Source organism: Magnusiomyces paraingens (genome assembly GCF_902498895.1).
Source record: "Magnusiomyces paraingens strain CBS 517.90 genome assembly, contig: contig1, whole genome shotgun sequence".
NCBI classification, from domain to species: Eukaryota; Fungi; Ascomycota; class Dipodascomycetes; order Dipodascales; family Dipodascaceae; genus Magnusiomyces; species Magnusiomyces paraingens.
In genome coordinates this window covers 4,625,961-4,644,038 of record NW_022474067.1, presented here as the reverse complement: position 1 = coordinate 4,644,038, position 18,078 = coordinate 4,625,961, and the positions used below count along the sequence as shown (strand labels likewise).

At 40.1% G+C, this 18,078-nt stretch overlaps 9 protein-coding genes across 9 annotated transcripts; 5 read left to right on the top strand and 4 right to left on the bottom strand.

Moving 5' to 3' along the window:
* Positions 1 to 280: 280 nt before the first annotated feature.
* Positions 281 to 1,812, bottom strand: SAPINGB_P001409 (uncharacterized protein; the record flags this gene model as incomplete). The annotated part of the gene is made up of 2 exons (XM_031996132.1): positions 281 to 1,619; positions 1,712 to 1,812. The coding sequence occupies 2 exons, from the start codon at positions 1,810 to 1,812 to the stop codon at positions 281 to 283; spliced, it is 1,440 nt and encodes a 479-aa protein (XP_031852023.1).
* A 521-nt stretch (positions 1,813 to 2,333) lies between these two features.
* Positions 2,334 to 3,126, top strand: SAPINGB_P001408 (uncharacterized protein; the record flags this gene model as incomplete). The annotated part of the gene is made up of 2 exons (XM_031996131.1): positions 2,334 to 2,531; positions 2,581 to 3,126. The coding sequence occupies 2 exons, from the start codon at positions 2,334 to 2,336 to the stop codon at positions 3,124 to 3,126; spliced, it is 744 nt and encodes a 247-aa protein (XP_031852022.1).
* A 1,068-nt stretch (positions 3,127 to 4,194) lies between these two features.
* On the top strand, positions 4,195 to 6,056 carry SAPINGB_P001407 (uncharacterized protein; the record flags this gene model as incomplete). The annotated part of the gene is made up of 2 exons (XM_031996130.1): positions 4,195 to 4,903; positions 5,011 to 6,056. The coding sequence occupies 2 exons, from the start codon at positions 4,195 to 4,197 to the stop codon at positions 6,054 to 6,056; spliced, it is 1,755 nt and encodes a 584-aa protein (XP_031852021.1).
* A 345-nt stretch (positions 6,057 to 6,401) lies between these two features.
* On the top strand, positions 6,402 to 10,157 carry SAPINGB_P001406 (uncharacterized protein; the record flags this gene model as incomplete). Its single annotated transcript, XM_031996129.1, has 2 exons — positions 6,402 to 9,009; positions 9,061 to 10,157. 2 exons carry the CDS (start codon positions 6,402 to 6,404, stop codon positions 10,155 to 10,157), a joined length of 3,705 nt encoding a protein of 1,234 aa, XP_031852020.1.
* Positions 10,158 to 10,622: 465 nt separating this feature from the next.
* SAPINGB_P001405 (uncharacterized protein) lies at positions 10,623 to 11,077 on the bottom strand (the record flags this gene model as incomplete). Its single annotated transcript, XM_031996128.1, has 4 exons — positions 10,623 to 10,664; positions 10,714 to 10,905; positions 10,957 to 10,997; positions 11,050 to 11,077. 4 exons carry the CDS (start codon positions 11,075 to 11,077, stop codon positions 10,623 to 10,625), a joined length of 303 nt encoding a protein of 100 aa, XP_031852019.1.
* A 120-nt stretch (positions 11,078 to 11,197) lies between these two features.
* On the bottom strand, positions 11,198 to 12,769 carry SAPINGB_P001404 (uncharacterized protein; the record flags this gene model as incomplete). Its single annotated transcript, XM_031996127.1, has 1 exon — positions 11,198 to 12,769. One exon carries the CDS (start codon positions 12,767 to 12,769, stop codon positions 11,198 to 11,200), a length of 1,572 nt encoding a protein of 523 aa, XP_031852018.1.
* A 601-nt stretch (positions 12,770 to 13,370) lies between these two features.
* On the top strand, positions 13,371 to 14,423 carry SAPINGB_P001403 (uncharacterized protein; the record flags this gene model as incomplete). The annotated part of the gene is made up of 1 exon (XM_031996126.1): positions 13,371 to 14,423. The coding sequence occupies one exon, from the start codon at positions 13,371 to 13,373 to the stop codon at positions 14,421 to 14,423; it is 1,053 nt and encodes a 350-aa protein (XP_031852017.1).
* A 182-nt stretch (positions 14,424 to 14,605) lies between these two features.
* Positions 14,606 to 16,279, top strand: SAPINGB_P001402 (uncharacterized protein; the record flags this gene model as incomplete). Its single annotated transcript, XM_031996125.1, has 1 exon — positions 14,606 to 16,279. The coding sequence occupies one exon, from the start codon at positions 14,606 to 14,608 to the stop codon at positions 16,277 to 16,279; it is 1,674 nt and encodes a 557-aa protein (XP_031852016.1).
* A 15-nt stretch (positions 16,280 to 16,294) lies between these two features.
* On the bottom strand, positions 16,295 to 18,028 carry SAPINGB_P001401 (uncharacterized protein; the record flags this gene model as incomplete). Its single annotated transcript, XM_031996124.1, has 1 exon — positions 16,295 to 18,028. The coding sequence occupies one exon, from the start codon at positions 18,026 to 18,028 to the stop codon at positions 16,295 to 16,297; it is 1,734 nt and encodes a 577-aa protein (XP_031852015.1).
* Between the last annotated feature and the right edge of the window lie 50 nt (positions 18,029 to 18,078).

The window sequence follows — 18,078 nt, the reverse complement described above, 5'->3', positions numbered from 1 at the left end:
AAATTGCAATTTTTTTTTATTTTAAATAAATAAAAAAACCAAAGGAAATGCTTGGGTATTTATTTACACTTTGTGGAGAAGTCAAGGTGATTAGATTTTTAACAACTAGCTGATTTAACTATTCTTGAAACCTCTGAAACCTCATGATCTGTTATACCCAAATGTGCTTTTTGACAAGATTCCTATCTATAACCCAAACACAACTAACCTGACGTCTGGTTAGTTTTTACAATCAAAATAATTATACATTTTTTTAATTACATTTAACTGTACTCAGGCTTCAAGTCAGTCGACCATAACTACTATAGGAATCATGATCACGTCGCCGCCCTGATGTCGGCTCATCTCGAGAATCTCTATACTTGAGAGATCCCCGACCTTTGACAATCACTCCGTCGCTCCGTACCTCCTCTCGGTACACGCTTTTTGGGCGATGATAATCACCGCCGCTTCTGCCTCGGCGACTATCGTACGACCGCGAATCGTACCCGCGGTCCCAGTGCCGATCATCTCGGCTGTACCCCCGTGACCGCTCCCGACTTGGCGACTGGCTACTTCTGCGTCTTTCTCGTCGAGAATACTCTCTTCGCTCATCATCATCATCCTCATAATCGTAATCACGTTGCCTATTGGTGTTGTCCTTGTGCCAGTGGTCTCGTGAATTCCGATAGCTTTCATATTCGTTCCCATTGCTATCGCGACGACGGCGAACCTCATTATTATGATGGCTTTCACGACCTGACCTGCTATCCCCATGACCTCGAAAGTAGTTTTCGTCCTTTCTTGAACCATGTCGAGAGTCCTCACCGTAATCATCTCTAGAATCACTTCGCAAGTTACGCTGCGAGTATTCCCTATACTCACTTCTAGATCCACGTCTGGATTCATCTCTAGAACCCCGTCTAGAGTCATCCATCGAATCACGTCGTAATCTATTACTAGTATTTCCTTTAGAAGTATTCTTAATTGGGTCATTAGCTGTAAGAGTTTCATCAGAAATTGGTGCTGGCTTCTCTTTAGGATCTTTTGGAGTGTGTTCAGTTTCCATCTTAGCTTTGACATAATCTTCTTGTATATCATCTTCTTGAATATCCTTTTCTTCTTTTTTTCCTTCTTTGTGATCCTCCTCATTTTGAACACTCTGCTGTTTTTTCTTTTTCCGCTTAAACTCCATCTCTCCGCACCTAGTAATCACAACATTGTCATCTTCCAAAGGGCTGAAGCTGTCATTCACTGAAACCTTTTCCAATTCCTTTAAAACTTCTATTCCTTGAACAACCTTTCCAAAAACAGTGCACGGGTAAAATTTTTCAATGTGAAGATTGGATTGTAAAGTGATGAAAAACTGACTCCCATTAAGGCCATCCTTCTCTTGACTTCTGGCCATACACACAAGACCTATATCGTCAATATCTCGCCAACCAAGGTTTTCCGATTCAAAAGGCTCGCCGTAAATAGATTCTCCTATTATTTTGGTATTTTCGCTAGAATCATCGAAACTGATTTTGCCGCCTTGGACAATATACTCTGGTGCTACGATCCGGTCAAAAGTGGTTCCTTGGTAACATAGCCGCCGTCCTTTAGCATCATTTTTTTCTCCTGTACAAAGTGCACGAAAACTAAAACAATTTCACGTTAGAAGGTAAGCAATAAAGATATCGAGTGATCAAGAAGACACTCATTTTTGTCAAAATATTATTACAACACGCACTTTTCACTGGTCTTGGGTGCCTTGTCGCTAAAGAGCTCTATAAAGACTCTACCAGAAACAGCCTTACTTTCAATGTCAATAAAAACCCGCGGCAAAACCATTTTTTTGATAGAGATCGCTGTTTCACAAGTCTGTTTCAAGGGGTTTTTTTATACAAAGTTGTCAAATTTGTTATCGGGGTAATACTGAGAAAAAAAAAAGCACCCCAGTGAAAATATCAAAAAACAAAACAAAAACCCTAACCCTTTGGAAGATTTCAATTGAAGCTATTTGAAAAAAAGTAAAATTATAATTTCAATTACATACAAATGAAATCAATGTGCATACAAAACCATAGACTGAACTTACTTTTTACACGTGCAGTTTCACGTGATTTAATACAATTTTTCAAAATTGTCCTGTTAGAAAATATCTCTAATTCTTTTGCTTTCACAAGTAAAGTTCTTTCATTTGCTTTTAAAATCTACAATAATTAGAGTAAGTAAAGAATTCATTGCATTTTCAACTAATAAAATGCATTGTTTGATGATTTTTTTATATTCTTCTTTGGATTTCATGTCTGCAAAGATCGCTAACTATTGTTTCTAGCTTTCCAGAAAGCAACAAACCTTCATAATTCATTATGTCTGCACCTGTTATTAGAAAAGCCTCTGGCCCCGATAGTCTTGTCATTTCTGACGACTGCAACCATCCTGCAAATGTGATCTGCGAATTATGTCGTCTTTTTTTTGATAAAGATTGGGTCACCGGTACCGGCGGTGGTATGAGCATTAGACAAGATAATTTAGTATATCTCGCCCCATCTGGCGTTCAAAAAGAAGTATGTCCATTTTACAAATCTTTAATGAATTAATCTAACAGTTGTTTAGAGAATGAAACCTGAAAACATGTTTGTTATGGACTTAAATACCAGAGATTATCTCAAAACTCCAGATACTTATAAGCCCTCAGCATGTACCCCTCTCTTTCTTTCCATCTATAATGCTGCAGATGCTGGCGCCTGCATTCATACCCATTCCCAATCTGCTGTTATGGTCAGCTTGCTCTATGACAAGGAGTTTCGCATTTCTAATATCGAGCAGATCAAGGCTGTTCCCCGCATTACTGAAGCAGGGTACCTGGACAATACCGACGAACTTGTGATTCCCATTATTGAAAACACACTACAAGAAGAAGATCTTACACCCTACTTGGCAAAGACATTAATGGAATATCCAGCGGCTTCTGCTGTCATTGTCCGAAGACATGGTATCTTTGTTTGGGGTGCCAATATCTGGAAAGCTAAAATCATTAATGAAGCCATTGACTATCTTCTTGAACTGGCTGTCAAAATGCGTTCATTTGGAATTAATACTACTGGTCCTCTTGGTATTGAAAAGGAAAGTCCATATCATGAGTGCAGCCACCATCATTAACGATTTTTAAAAGTACCTTTTTTTTTTGTTATTGTAGATTGATATCAACAAATAGAAAAAACAGATTTATATTCGAATGTCAATAACAGTTTAATTTATCAATAAACCGAAATGTCGTTTTGATTGACAGGGCGTTGACAAAGCATGGTCATGCACGCTCCAATTTTTAGAAACAAAAAAGTACTCATTTTCCTGTACTCACAAAAAATCAAAAGAGATTTTTTTTCTGACTCATTTTAATTTCCATTTTTTATTTCCGTCAAAAAAAGAAAAAGAAAAAGATTTACATGACGTATGATGTGTACACATCTATGTTAAATCGATTAATTCTATTTCCATTCAAAGTGACCCCGCAATAAATCAACAAAATTTCTTTACTGTCATTGTTTAAGAAGCACATTTATGTAAAAAACCCAATTTCTCAATATTTTCCGAAGAATTTATTTCCTTTATTTGTTTCATTAAACTTTTTTTCTGAAATGATCAAGTATTTTAAAAATTATTATAATAATTATGAAAATATATATCCAGGTTATCTTGTTACTAGAAATTTATTTGCATAGCAACGATTTTGGAGGGAAAATTACCAAAGAACTTGGCTCTTTTTTAACACGGCTGTGGCCGTTTTCTCTTTTTCCCTGTATTGGAAACCTAAAAAAAAAATTTCTTTTTTGCAAAGCTTTACAAATTCAACAAATATCAAATGTTAGCCGAGTATCGGATCGAAAAAGAAATTTAAAACTTCCTAATTCCCATAAATTTATATCTAAAGCCGTCACTATTCTCTCTCGCTCACTCTAAATAATGGGAGAAAGCTTCCAGTTGGTCCCCTCCCTGTGATTATCTCTTTTTTCTGACTTTCGAAAATAATTTTAAATTACCGAAGCTGTGCATGGCCCTATTCATGTTTGCTTTCACCGTTGATCGCGGTATTAACGGCTTTGAAATCAGTGACATTTTCTTGCTCTTCTTTTCTTTTTTAAAAATTAAATAAATAGTTGCTGATTTCCTTCTATTTTCTTTCTCTTTTTGTAATTTAACCACTTAAAGTTATACTTACCTATAATAATGACATCGAAACAAGATCAAGATCAAGATCAACATAGAAATCAAGAACAAGAACAATTTGAATGTTCTGATAAAGTCACAACCCCAAATGGGGGACAAACAGTAATATCCACTGATGACACTTTGCATACAAATCCCAATCACATGAGTGAAACCATCACATCCTCTAATAAATCCATTTCAGAAAAGTCAAAATCTCATTTCACTACAAGGGATGATGAATCAAAGAATTTTAATTTTGTTTCGCCAACACTAAGCCAAGTAAGCAATCATTCAATAAAAAGCCTTTATTCAGAGAGTATTATTTTTGGTAATATTCCACAAGACGAAATCGATCTTGAGCGTGCAAAGACACGAGAAGAGGTAATTTCTCGAACAGCGACCAGATATATTGATGATATCGTTCCGCAAGAACTTAATAACGGTCTTCCTGATGATGGTGAAAAAGTAAAAGATATTGATCCCGAACTAATAACATGGGAAAGTGATTATGATACCCAAAACCCAAGAAACTGGCCCAAAAAGAAAAAATGGCTGGCAGTAGGAATTGTCGCATCATTTACCTTCACATCTCCATTTTCATCATCCATTATTGCACCAGCCATTCCAGATATGGCAGCTGATTTAAATATAACCAAAGAGATTGAAAAATCCTTATCGGTCTCCATTTTTGTTCTTGCGTGGGCTTTTTGCCCCTTGTTTTCGCTCCGTTATCTGAAGTTTTTGGGCGAAGAACCATTCTCACAACCGCTATGATTGTAATGACTATTTTTCACATGGCCACAGCTTTATCAAAAAATGTAGCTCAGCTTCTAGTGTTTAGATTTTTAGCTGGATGTGCTGGCGCTCTCCCAATATCCATTGGCGCAGGAACTATGGCGGATCTTTTTAATGATAAAGAAAGGGGTGCTGCACTTGCTCTATATGCGTTGGGCCCTACGGTTGGACCTGTGGTAGCTCCAATTATTTCAGGATTCATTGCCGAAAATACTTCTTGGCGCTGGGTTGTTTGGGTATTAACAATTTTCAGTGGAGCTATTGCAGCATTTGGCTTCATATTTTATCGTGAAACATATGCCCCAGTAATTTTAAAGTGGAAAGTAGCAAAGCTACGAAAAGAAACTGGAAATCAAAACTTGCATACTGTGTTTGATCTTAACCAAGTACCATTTAAACAACAGCTTTTTACTGCAATCACCCGTCCTATACGGCTTCTTTTTTTGCATCCAATTATCCAGGGTCTAGGTCTTTATATGGCTTTTGTGTACGGTTTCCTTTATCTTTTACTTGTAACATTCCCAACATTATGGTCTGTTCATTATGGGTTTAACTTAGGAATAACGGGACTTATGTATATTTCTTTAGGAGTGGGATTTTCTACAGGACTATTGTTTTGGTCACGAGTGATTCAAAAAACCTTTATGAAACTTACCAAGCGCAATGGGGGTGTATCAAAGCCTGAATATCGGCTATACATGGTCCCATTTAGCGCCCTATTTTTAAGTGTAGGGCTATTTTGGTACGGATGGAGTGCGCAAGCTCATATTTTTTGGATAATGCCATGTATAGGGGCTGGTATTTATACTTTTGGTATGATAGCGGTTTTTCAATCTATCCAAAACTATCTTATTGATATGAACCCTAGATTTGCAGCTTCATCAATGGCTGCTGCAATGGTATTTAGATCGATGCTTGGTTTTGGATTTCCATTATTTGGAAAAGCAATGTATGACCGTATGGGTTATGGCTGGGCAAACTCAATGACCGGTCTCCTATGTCTGGTTTTAGGTATTCCATTCCCGCTTATTGTTATTAAATATGGTGAAAAAATTCGTTTATGGGCAAACAAACGATTCACATGATTATTTCTTGACGATGATGTTGTTTATTTATTAGATTTTATAGAGTTAATATTAAATTTAGATAATTTGCATGATATTTATTTTAATTGATATATGGGTTTATCGAAATACGAGTTAGTTTAACATTTTAGTTAACTTAAGATGTATATATATTTTATTTGCTTAGTAATCATTTTTGGTTGAGATTGACGCGAAAAATACGCGTGGCAACTTGTAACAAAAAAAATAAACAATTGTTTGGTTTTGTTGTTTACTTTTTTTTCGGTAAACAGACACTTTTTTCTTTTCTTTCCCCTCTAACTTTTCTCTTATAGTTCCCTAATAATAACCAAAATATAACACCCCATGAATTTAGAACAAAAAGAAACTACAGATCAAATCACTCTTGAAGAACCCCAGGATGAGTTTACTGAGCTCAAGGCCCACATTGTCAACTTGGTGTCTGCTTTGGGTGGTCCAGATTTGGCCGAAGAGACAGAACCATATGTGCTTGGTGATGATGCACTTGGATGCTTGCGAGATTTGAAACGCTGGCTCAAAGTGTATGATGAACAGAACGACTCCTTAGATGTCGCTCGTGCAATCTCGGAAACAAGTCTTGTTACCTTTGACTTGCTTGAGATTCTCACGCAATGGGATATAGAAGAAGAAATACATGAAGAAACTGACAAGGAAAATGAACATCAACCTATTAATGTGGAAGATGAAGAAGACGAGGAAAAACAAAAGAAAAAATTCCAGCGAGACAAAAAAACGCGTATAGCCTTAGCTTGTTTGGAATTGCTTGTGCCTTTGACATGGCCAATTTCCTTATCTAAAACTTCAAACCCAAACCATTTCACTCATATGCCATATCTTGAAGTAGCATATCTTAAATATAAGAATGCTATTCTCGCTCACCCTGAACATCGAATTTTTAGAGCTTTGATTCACCTCTGTTTGCCAGCTTTAAGCACACCCGAAAACAAACGCACATTACGACACAGAAGTACACTTAAACTATCTGTTTATTTTTTACGCAATATTTGCCGTATTAACTATCGTGATAATATGGACAACCAGTTTGAGCAATTGTATCTTGATACCTCGCGTAACACAGAAGTGCAAGTCATGAAACAACAAGGAGTTTTGGATTTTCTTATGGCTCTATCTTCTAATATTAGTTCGACGGAGTTTCCTTACTTAAATACTCCTCTTATGGAATGTCTTTATTACCTCCTCTATGGAGTTGATGCTTCAACATTGTTTGAATCAACTGATAAAATAATTTTGGACGAAAATGGTCAAAGAAATGATTTAAAGTCTCTTTTATCACGAGACAAGGCACGAGAAAACAATCTTAAATCTCGGCTTGCAAAACGTACAAATCGATCAACAGCACTTGTTTCGATTAAGGATTCCAACGGTGATACATCAGCAGTTATTTCACGTGCACATACCATTGGCACTTCTGATGTATTGGATTCATTAGATGAATACAAAACCAAACGATTGCCAAAATTATCAAATCACGCTCGTATGACTATAAAGTCTAATGTTCCTGGTGCAGATAATTTAGACCGTTTCATTGAAAATCAGTGGAACGTTACTATTTTGTTAACAAAAGAAGTGCGTGAAATATTGCATGATTTTTGCTGTGATTTTTTGCAAGTATCTTTTAATCCACTTTTTAAGAATTTGCGAAACTATTTTGAAAACGAGTGGATGGAATCTGCTGGTAAAGAGTTTTCCAACATTGTGCAATATGAACACCAGATTCACTTTTTGTATCTTGCTTCGTCATTTTTACGAATTGAGCGCACCAGACTTTCTATTAAATTTGACAAAAAGGAAGATGTGGACTTTGGTCTTGTTGCTGAAGCACTTATTCACAACATGTTTATCATTGTCATGAAAATGATGAGAGTCTCTATCGAAACACGCGCTTGGGCCGTCGCATACACTTCTATGCGATGTTTTAACGAAATCATCTTGACTACAAACGAAATGGAGCGTATAGGAGATGAAGAGACGCGCGAGATGGCCGACAATATGAAGCACCGGTTATTTTACTTGGAGGAATGGCTCAACACACTAGCAGGACTACCTGTAGCAGCACGGTCACAAAATGAGTCTTTTGTTAATTTGGTAGTCGAAGTGTCTTACAATGTACTGTCTACCTTGGAAAAGTTTACCAAAAAAAATAAGGAACTGTATATTCAAGCAGGAAGACGGAGACGACAGATTCAAAAAAAAAAGACTGGCGATGTTAATGACGAAGAAGCAGATGATGAAGAAGAAGCCATGGATCAATTTCTTCAGGAAAAACGATACAATGAGCGGAAGCTAGACTTTGCAGCATTTCAACGCAAATATCTTAAAGAAGACACGGTTGAAATGTTAACTGTGTACTTGAGCAACTTCGAAGAATTATCACGGCGGCAAATCAAGTGGGGGCTGGGCCTGGCGCACAGATTTTTCGTCACTGCTGGATACCATGTTGGATTTTTCCGGTTGGACTTCATGCGCATACTAGATCGACTTTTAGAAAGTCGAGCTATTACTACAGATTTAAGCTCTGAATTTGAACGGTTCAACAAATTTTTCATGCGAACTTTCACTAGCATGCTGGAAAAGACACCTAGTTTACAATGGGAAATTTTGTTCCACAAAGAACATGCTCGTGTATTTTACTTGGAAAACGGTGTCACAGTGGAAGATACCAAAGCCAATAAACCAAAGATTAATCGTCGGATTGCAGGAAAGGTTTCATTGCCTATGCAATTTTTAGAGAGCGAAGAATACACTGGTCCTCGTGAGCATCGATTCCGCATTTTAGTAGCTGCTTTGATTGATGCTGAAAAACGCCCATTGTTAGAATGGACGATAAAAGCTCTTGAAAAGGCATATGATGCACGACTAGCATGGATTTCTTCTAGTGAACTTAACGATTCTGTTATAATTGACGAAGAAGGTATGATTTTTTTAACATGCTAGATGTTGATTTTTACTAACACATTAATAGCACTCAACCCACGACTTAACCCAGAAATGGATAATAAAGCTGTCCAAGAAATCGAGATTGGTTTGAGAAAGAATGGAACTTTCCGACTTTTACTGAAGGAATGCCAACTTCGCCTAGAAGACAATGCTGACCGTACCTTATGTATGTTGCCGCGCGATGCTCTCATGGAAACAGTCAAGATTTGTTTAGATTACATGAAACGATTTAATGATGAAGGTACAGAGTTTCCTGATGGCAAACTTGCAAGTGCATATTTAGAAGAAGTCAGGCCGATCCGAAAAAGAGTCGGACCCAAGGATAGAAAAGGGAGTGATAGTGGGGATGAAGAAGGTGGGGATATTGACGATGATCTTGATGGGTTCATCGAACGTGACAATGATGAAGAAAGTGATAGTGAAGATGATGGGAGCAGTGAAGAAGAAGAAGCTCAAGAGAGTGGAGCTGAAGGTGGTTTATCAAAGAAAAGACGCCGAAGAGGAAGTGGCAGTGGAAAATCACGGAAACATAAAAAGGCAAAGAAGGATCAGAGACAACAGAAGCTTCCACTCCGACGAAAGCCTGTCGCTCGACAAGTGGAATACAAAAGTTCTGAGTTTATTACAGAATCAGATGATGAAGAGGATGCTGAACGCGACCATGAGTTCTTTGAACGTGAAGCTGAACAACGTGTTCGTGAAAAAGCAAAGATGGATCTACTTCTTAAGAGACCTCAATCACAGAAGTCCGTCACAGAGCCGTCATCTCTAGAACAAAGCAAAAATGAATCTTCGTTACCAGATTCTGAATTAGAACATGGATCCGAAGAGCATGAGGAGCCTGAGAATAAGTCTGATAATTCATCTGATGAAGAATCAGCTGGGTCTGATGACGAACTAGCCGAACCTGAAGAAGAATCTGAAAAAGGAACCGCCAAAACCTCTGCTCAACCTTTTGAATTGGAGTCCGACGACGACGCTGAGCCGGAGGAAGGTTCTGGTTCCGAATCAGAACAAGCTGGAACGGATCTCGAGCCCAACCCTGCCAAAGAAAATGACAATGAGGAATGGGCCGAAGGAGTATCTATTTCCAGCGTTTCTCTTGCTGTTGAAGCTGTGTAAATATTTTGTTAAATTAATTAATTAGTTAACGAAGGCTTTGTTTTTTAGTTTGTTTTTAATTTTTTTTCTATGATACTATGAGTTCGAAATTAAACAGTGGTTTGATTTTAATTTATCGAATATGATTTCCGGCACCTCCTCTGTGATTATCAAGCAAAGTAAAGCAAAAAATTATATCTGGGAATGATTAGTTTCACAGGTCTTTTGATTAGAGTTGGAAGCAACAATTAGTAATTGGAAATCACTGTAAAATAAATTTGAGAGAAGAGGTGAAAAAGGGAATGATGCTCATGCTTTAATTGTTTTAAAATTTGTTGCTCGTTATTAGAATAGAGGCCGGTTTCCATAGTGTCGAAAATGTGCTTTAATGGAGATGTGTGACTTGGATTGACATATGTTTTTATATTTACAGTTTTTTTTTTTTTGTTTTCTTTCTTTAGATTTTTTTAGTCTTTGAAAACAAAATCATGTCGAAATTGTAGCCTCTTTAAGAGGTTTCCCATGAACCTGAAAAGTTGTTAGGGTTTCTTGTTCAATTTATAAAATCGCCACTTACCTTTTCCCAGTCAATTGCCGCGTCAACTTCTTCATCCAGTAGACCTACAGTAGCTACGTTATTACCCTTTAAAAGATAAAGTCCCAGAGATACTGTAGAAGAAGGTTCGTTTTCCTCCTCGGAAGTAATTATACGCTCATGCGTCGATGAAATAATTAAATTTGTGGCCTGGTCAAAGCCTTCCAGTTTTCCCTATAGGAATAAGTTAGGGATGTAGACGAAATTAAGTACAATTTTACTTACCACTAGTAGTCTACCGTCAGTTGTAATTATGGCAATTTTTTCTAAGCTGTTAGAAATATATTCAAAAATTTCAATTCATATTTAAATACTTACTTTCCAAATACTCTTTCAGTGCAGACATTGGGGGTTTTCTGTGATGACACAAGTGGTGATGATTGTTGGTTGATGTTTTTGGCGGTGTTGACTTTTTTTTTTTGGCAAAAAATTTAATTTTTTTTTTTAACTTACATGATTACACAGTTCACTGCACGCAGTGATCCTCCGACCCATCACCACCGGCCACAATTTTGACTATGCTCTGCACAGTCGAAATTACCATGACCAGGATACCAAAACTCACACAGATATAACTTGGCAAAAGATTGCGCAAACTGCGGTTTCCTGTAAGCTTGATGAAACACATTGGCGGTAGCACGTAGGCCATGACACATGCTGAAGTGGCTCCCACGATTTCGAGAATTACACCAAGATTACATGTAAAGAGGGATATAGACATGGCTGTGAAAACAAGAACAGTGGTAGTGATGACGTGACGGCGGTAGTTGAAAGATTCACCCCCAGCTCCTTCAGGTAACGAATTCGAAGGATAAAAGTAGTTTAGAATGACCTCACGGCACACAAAAATCTCCAACGGAAGAGTTGTCAGCATATTGAGACCAAAGCAGAACCGGGCAATGTTAGCCATAGTATCATCAGGAGGGAAGTTGTTAAGGACATTTCCCTTTGTGCGGTCTTTAAAAACTAAGAATCCACCAACGCCCATGGCGATGCATGCCACCATGGAGACACCTGTGGACCAATGAGTTACAATTGCAAAACGGTCCATAGTAGGCTTTTTTAAAGAATCGTAGATGAGGAGCGAATTGTGATGGCATACAAAAGCAAAAGAAATGACACTGACGCCCTGGAGCAGGCCAGAGTTGATCGTCAGCAGTGGGAGAGAAAAGCTGCCCTTCATTTCGGAAGAAAGTTGAGGTCCTCGAATGACAACTGTGAGCACAATGATCAGCATTGAGACAAGGGCCAAAGCCGATGCTTTGGCCAGCTTAGAAATGTCACGATTTAAAGCCAAGGGGTATGAGATAAAGGTTGTGCAAATGACGATGATGGAGTTGCGGCGCACCAAGAAAGATAGGACTGGTAATGTTTCCCAGCTTGGGAAAAGTGCTAGAATAACATGAGGTATGGTATCGCCAATAATGACGCAAAAGGCCATGGATCCACCAAAAGCAAATAACCCTTGGGCCAGAGAAATCGTTATAAGACCAATCTTGCCAAAGCAATGTGCGACAGTTGCTTGAAAAGTATCGGTGCCGCTCATTTTAGCATTGACAACCATGAGACGGATTGTCCAGTCGATAACGATGGTTAACCCAACAAGAAGCACTAAGCCGCCAACAAGGCCACTTTGGCGAACAGCGTAAGGCTGTCCAATGATGCCGGCACCAATGATACTGTTAGCCATGTTCATAAAGGCCATTTTGAGATTGCTCTTGCCCGACCCTATTGCAAGCTCTTCGAGCGCCATGTTGGCGCCAAGGCCCGGGAGAAGTGGGCCCTCTGGGGAGTCAGCCACGTTCATATGGTCATAGTCTTCGTCATCAACATTTCCATCAGAAATTTCAAGACTGGAGAGGGAGTGCCGCGGTGCGGCAGTAGGTTGTGTGGGTACTTGTGAGGAAGGAGCGCTTGAGCCTGAGCTGCTGCTTGGTATTATGGGACTCCTTGGAGAATCGAACCCAATTTTAAGATCGGTATGCACCGAGTCAATAGAAAGCTTTGCTCCGGTGGATCCGGTTTCGTCGGCCTTCATATTTTGATTTGGGAGCAGTTGGTCGAATGACTGTGATGGCGGAAAGGATGGATGGAAAGGACACACACAGAAAAAAAAAAAAAGAGAGAGAGAGAGAGAAAAGATTTGGAAAGGCCAGCGTTTAAAATGCTGGACGGTCAGTATACAAGCAATAACGAAATAGTTTAAAGAAATCAGCGATAAAAAATAATTGCTAAGTAGACTTCGGGTATTTTACATGGCTTTTTTATTATTATGTTAGAACACGACATTAGTTTTCTGTCGGTGTCCCGGTGTCCCGACCACTTTAGTGTGTCGCGTGTCTTTCGACCTCCACTTTGGCTGATACCTCCTTCCTCCCCATATCCGCTGAGTCATTCATTAGTAATGATACAGCTAAATTCTTTCTTAAGTTAAACAGACTGTTCCGAAGCCGCACCCGATGAAAAAAAAAAAAAAAAAAAAAGCGGCGATCGGGTCAACAATAGGGTTTTGGTTTTAGTTATTTTTTTATTATTTTTTAAGAAAAATTCTTGAGAAACCTTTTTCTCTTACTCTTACTTTTTTTATATCATATCGTTAAACCAATTATCCCACATTCAAAACTTTCTGCACATTTATCATGGAATTCTCTGAAGAATACTACCACGCCTCTCACCCAGTAGTTGTGTCTCTGAGTGACCTGCGCTCTGGTGCCAGCGATGATAAGCTACCGCTTGCATTTGGCCCAAACTCACTTGGAATTGTTCTGGTTTCAGGTATGCCTGAAGAGTATGTTCGATTGAGGGAATCCGTGTTGCTTTCCGCCTCGCGCTTGGCTCACTTGCCTCAAGACGTCCTAGCGTCGATGGAAGTTCCGCAAGCTCAGTGGTTGGTGGGTTGGTCACGCGGACGAGAAAAACTGGAAGGCAGCGGTGACAAGCCCGATACTCAAAAGGGATCCTTTTATGTTAACTGTGCATTTCATACCTGCGATGATCTGGAAGCTCCACCAAGCGCTGATGTCAAAGGTTATGAAAAGGGCTATGAGATATACACGCATTCCAATGTATGGCCACCGGAAGACTTAGAGTTTAAACGTAATCTCAAAGACCTGTGCAACTTGATGATTGATACAGCAGCAGTGGTGGCTGCTGCTTGTGATCGGCTCTTTGGCGGTAAACTTCCTGGGTACGAAAAGGGTCACCTAGAGCATATTGTATCAACCTCGACAACAACAAAAGCCCGTCTTTTGCATTATTTCCCATCCAAACCAGACGAAGATATCGATCCTGAAGAAGGTAGTACGTGGTGTGGTGAGCACACTGACCACTCTTGCATCACTGCCTTAACGGCAGCCATGTATTTTGACGATTCGCTCTACCCGCTGGTCCACGAGATCCAGGAACAGTTCCCAGGCAGTGGGTTACACGTGCGCAACCGACGCGGTGAAACGGTACATGTGAAAATTCCTCCGGATTGTTTGGCGTTCCAGACAGGTTCCGCTCTTGAGGAAACAACAAGTGGACGGTTCAAGGCTGTTCCGCACCGAGTTGCGCGTGGGAAACTGCCCGCAGGTGTATGTCGCAACACTCTTGCGGTATTTTGCCAACCGGCTCTCGGCGCGCCCGTGGGTCCTCGATATTCAGATTTTGCGACATTTGCACGTTCCGTCGTAGAGCGAAATCATCAGTGAAAGCTTAAATCGCACTTTGGCTTTGGGTATTTTTTTAGTGAAATTAAAAGGTTTTTGCATGTGAAAGTAGTTTAATATTAGATGTTTTTTTTGATCTAATATAAAACCTTCACCAAATATTTTTTTTATTTTTTTTTTTCTTATACACAAACACCTTATTTTTATTTATACACATCATCATAATGGCTGAAACTCGCACTCGTGTTATCACCGTTGCTTTTTTTTGGTACTTACTCTCTGTCCTGGGTCCAAGAAGTGGCCCACCGGGTTTCGAACGGTTCAACCGCTGGGCCACCCGTCGGTTCACAGCCTGGCAACTCTCAATTCTGACACTAGTCGGGTATTATGTTGTACGGAACATTGATGCCATTCTTAATCTGCATCCTAAATTGGCACGTCATAAGATCTACGAACCCCGATTCGAAACTGCTGTAACAATCATGACCGCCATGACTGCAGGGTTCATGACTGCTAAGTCTATGCGGCCAAAATTTATACGCGACTTAGCATCACTTGTTTTTGCGGGGTATTACATCTTCACACCCGACCACGCAATGGAAAAGGTTCGCAAGTTCAATGAAAATCCATCTGTCGAAGGAATCAGAACTTCCTTTGAAATTATGGATAATCCATATTTAGACTTTATTGGCGGCTTAATGCGTCCTCGGTTACGTGGAGCTCAGGGAATGGTTTTCTACGTCCCCCGCCCAAAGTCTTCAGTTTACTTGGCCCCCGTCGAGCTCGAACTTTGGTACGACAAACCTTTAACCGAACTCAAGTCTGAAAAGAAAATCATTTTCCACATTCATGGCGGTGGCTTTATTTCAAATACTCCACGACTTCATGCAGATTCTCTGACAGCATGGGCTCGTCAGACTCAGCTCCCCATCATTGCCATCAACTACAGGCGGGCCCCAGAATACCCTTTTCCGTATGCTGTTGACGAATGCTTTGACGCGTACACAGCCATGGTAGAGTCTCGTGGTTTGTGCTTTGGCGTCAAGTCTAAAGTCCCTCCTCGGGTTGTTATTACTGGTGATTCTGCAGGAGGAAATTTTTCGGCTGTGCTCATGATTAAGATTATAATGTCTGGTAATAAGGCACTGCGTGATCCAGTTGATGCCCTTGTTCTAACATATCCCGCACTTGATTTATCTCCTGTAGGCTGCTATGGAGAGCGTGAAATGGAGTTTTTCCGTCAAGAAGCTGGTGATGATCGAGATACTGGTATCTTTGAAACACGAACAGAAGTTGTCGACTTGTACAAGTCAGGCGTACACCCAGTCTCTATGGAACACCTAGTTGTTGCTGGAACACCCTACGTCGATGTCAATAAAAATACTCCTCTTTCTTTATCTTCCCGAGTTCTTTTCATGTCAGATCGTGTCATCCCAGCTGAAGGCCTCTACGTCATGGTAATCATGTATATTGGGACAGATCGAGGTATTGACTTTCATAACGACCCACTTGTATCCCCCTTGTGGGCCAGTGATGAATTGCTAGCTCAGTTCCCACGCTGCTATGTCACCTGTGGAACCTGTGATCCCCTTGTGGATGATACTGTCATATTCACTTCACGCCTAAGAAACGCCCGGCGCGCCAAAAATCCAAAGCTCAACATCACAGAAGACATTATCCGTACGCGTCTCGTTAAAGGTGTATCTCATGGCTTTCTCCAGTTTGATACCATTTATCCTGAAACAAAATCAATCTACAAAATGATTGGCAGTTGGTTCCTCGACGCCTTTGAGCGCTCAGAACAGGAATCACGCCTAACTGTTCAAGAGTATCGAGAGATTCTCGACACCCCCAAAGTAGATACATATAGATACAACAACCCATTCCCGGGATATTAAAAGTACAAACTGTCTCTAAAATACGCTATTTTCTTTGTAATCGTCGTCATCACTGTCATGGTTATTGCTGGAAAGACCCGCTGCCCTATTACCTTGCAAAGTTCTGTCTAGTCTTAAACCCTGTTGAGTTGGTTTATTGTCTTCATCTTCAAAAATCACAAAGTCCAAATCCCCCTTGCGACCATACCGGCTCCGAGGTGGAGTCACATATACGGGGACTGAAACAGATCGGAAGGATCCAAGTCCTGTTGTTTCTGCTCGTGGTAAAGGCGATGCGGGTGTCGTTGTAGTTGTAGTTGTCCGTGAAGATGGCCAATCTCCAGCAAGCCGCAGCGTTACATTTTCGTCCCGTAAAATATTTCTCGCTTCTTCATTTCCTGAAGCAAATCCGCGTGTAGTAATGTATCCGGGGAACTTATCAATAGGTAGCTCATCAAAAGGCCGACGCGGTACCATTCCAGTGACCCTTCCAGACTTTTTGACCTCATCTCGTTCTGGTTCGTCAACAAAAATGTCAAACGACGATAAAGCCATCTCCACTCTTGATCGCTCACCAAAATTATCAATCAAATCTTCGTTTTGCTTTTCCTTACTGCGGGAATTGTCTTCAAAAAAAACATTGCTGCTATTGCTATTGTTATTGTTATTGTTGTTGTGGTCGTCATCCTCTGTTGTTGCTGTTGTTGCCGAGGCCAGCGGCGTCGCGTCTGAAGACAAACTTGTAGATTGAGTAGTGGCAGACTCAGAAGGTTGCTCCTCACCGCTCGAGATTTCGGGCGTGCTAGAAGAGACCTCAGGTGAAGTCGCCGGCGACAACACCTGGGGCTTTCCAAAACACTTTTCCTCAAACGGCGCTAGCCGTGATGTTTCGTGAATACTGCGAGTCATCAGCGTCGAAGTACTCAAGTTACGGTTAGAATACAATACGCTGTGCTGTTTTTGCTGCTTCAAAATTTTTCGTTGCTGTTGTTTGGGCGTTTTCTCATCATTCTCAGGAGGGTCTGAAAATAGTGACCGGTACAAATGTGGGCATGATCCGCGCGACATTGCATTCTCTGCGAGCGGGTCATGGACACAAATATGCGGATATGTGTTACCACTCAAATTCCTCTGCGCAGGACTTATAGGACTCAAAGGTGATCTTGGACTGGTGGGACTTCCCGGGCTCGAATGAGCAATGTCTGCTGTAATTTCCTCGCGTAAAATCGGTCGAGGAGGCGGAGTAAGCAAGCTTGGTGGCACAGATGAGCATCGCACAGGCAATTCAGGTGCAGGCAATTCCGTCCCAGCGGGTTCCGGGACTTGGAATGCAAGAATTGGTGCTTGAAGTGAAGTGTTATTACTGTTATTACTGTTATTATTGTTATTATTGTTATTATTGTTATTATTGTTATTATTGTTATTATTGTTATTATTGTTATTATTGTTATTATTGTTATTATTGTTATTATTGTTATTATTGTTATTATTGTTATTATTGTTATTATTGTTATTATTGTTATTATTGTTATTATTGTTGCTGACGACTGCTGGCCGCGTCAAGCGTACGCGTTTTGTAGGCGAGGAAGAACGTGATGGAGGTGATATGGGAGACGAGCTTCGAGTAGGTGAGACCCGGTCATGGGGCGATTGGCGCAGGTTGTCATTGGGTTGTTGAAGGACAGGCCCAGACGAAAACATAGCTGACGGCTTTGGAGTTTGGGATCCGTCTGATGTTTTACGTTTAGGCGATTTGGAAGGTGAAATCATGGTTTTTTTCTAGAATCTTTAAGTTGTTTGTTTATGGGATCTTTAAAAAA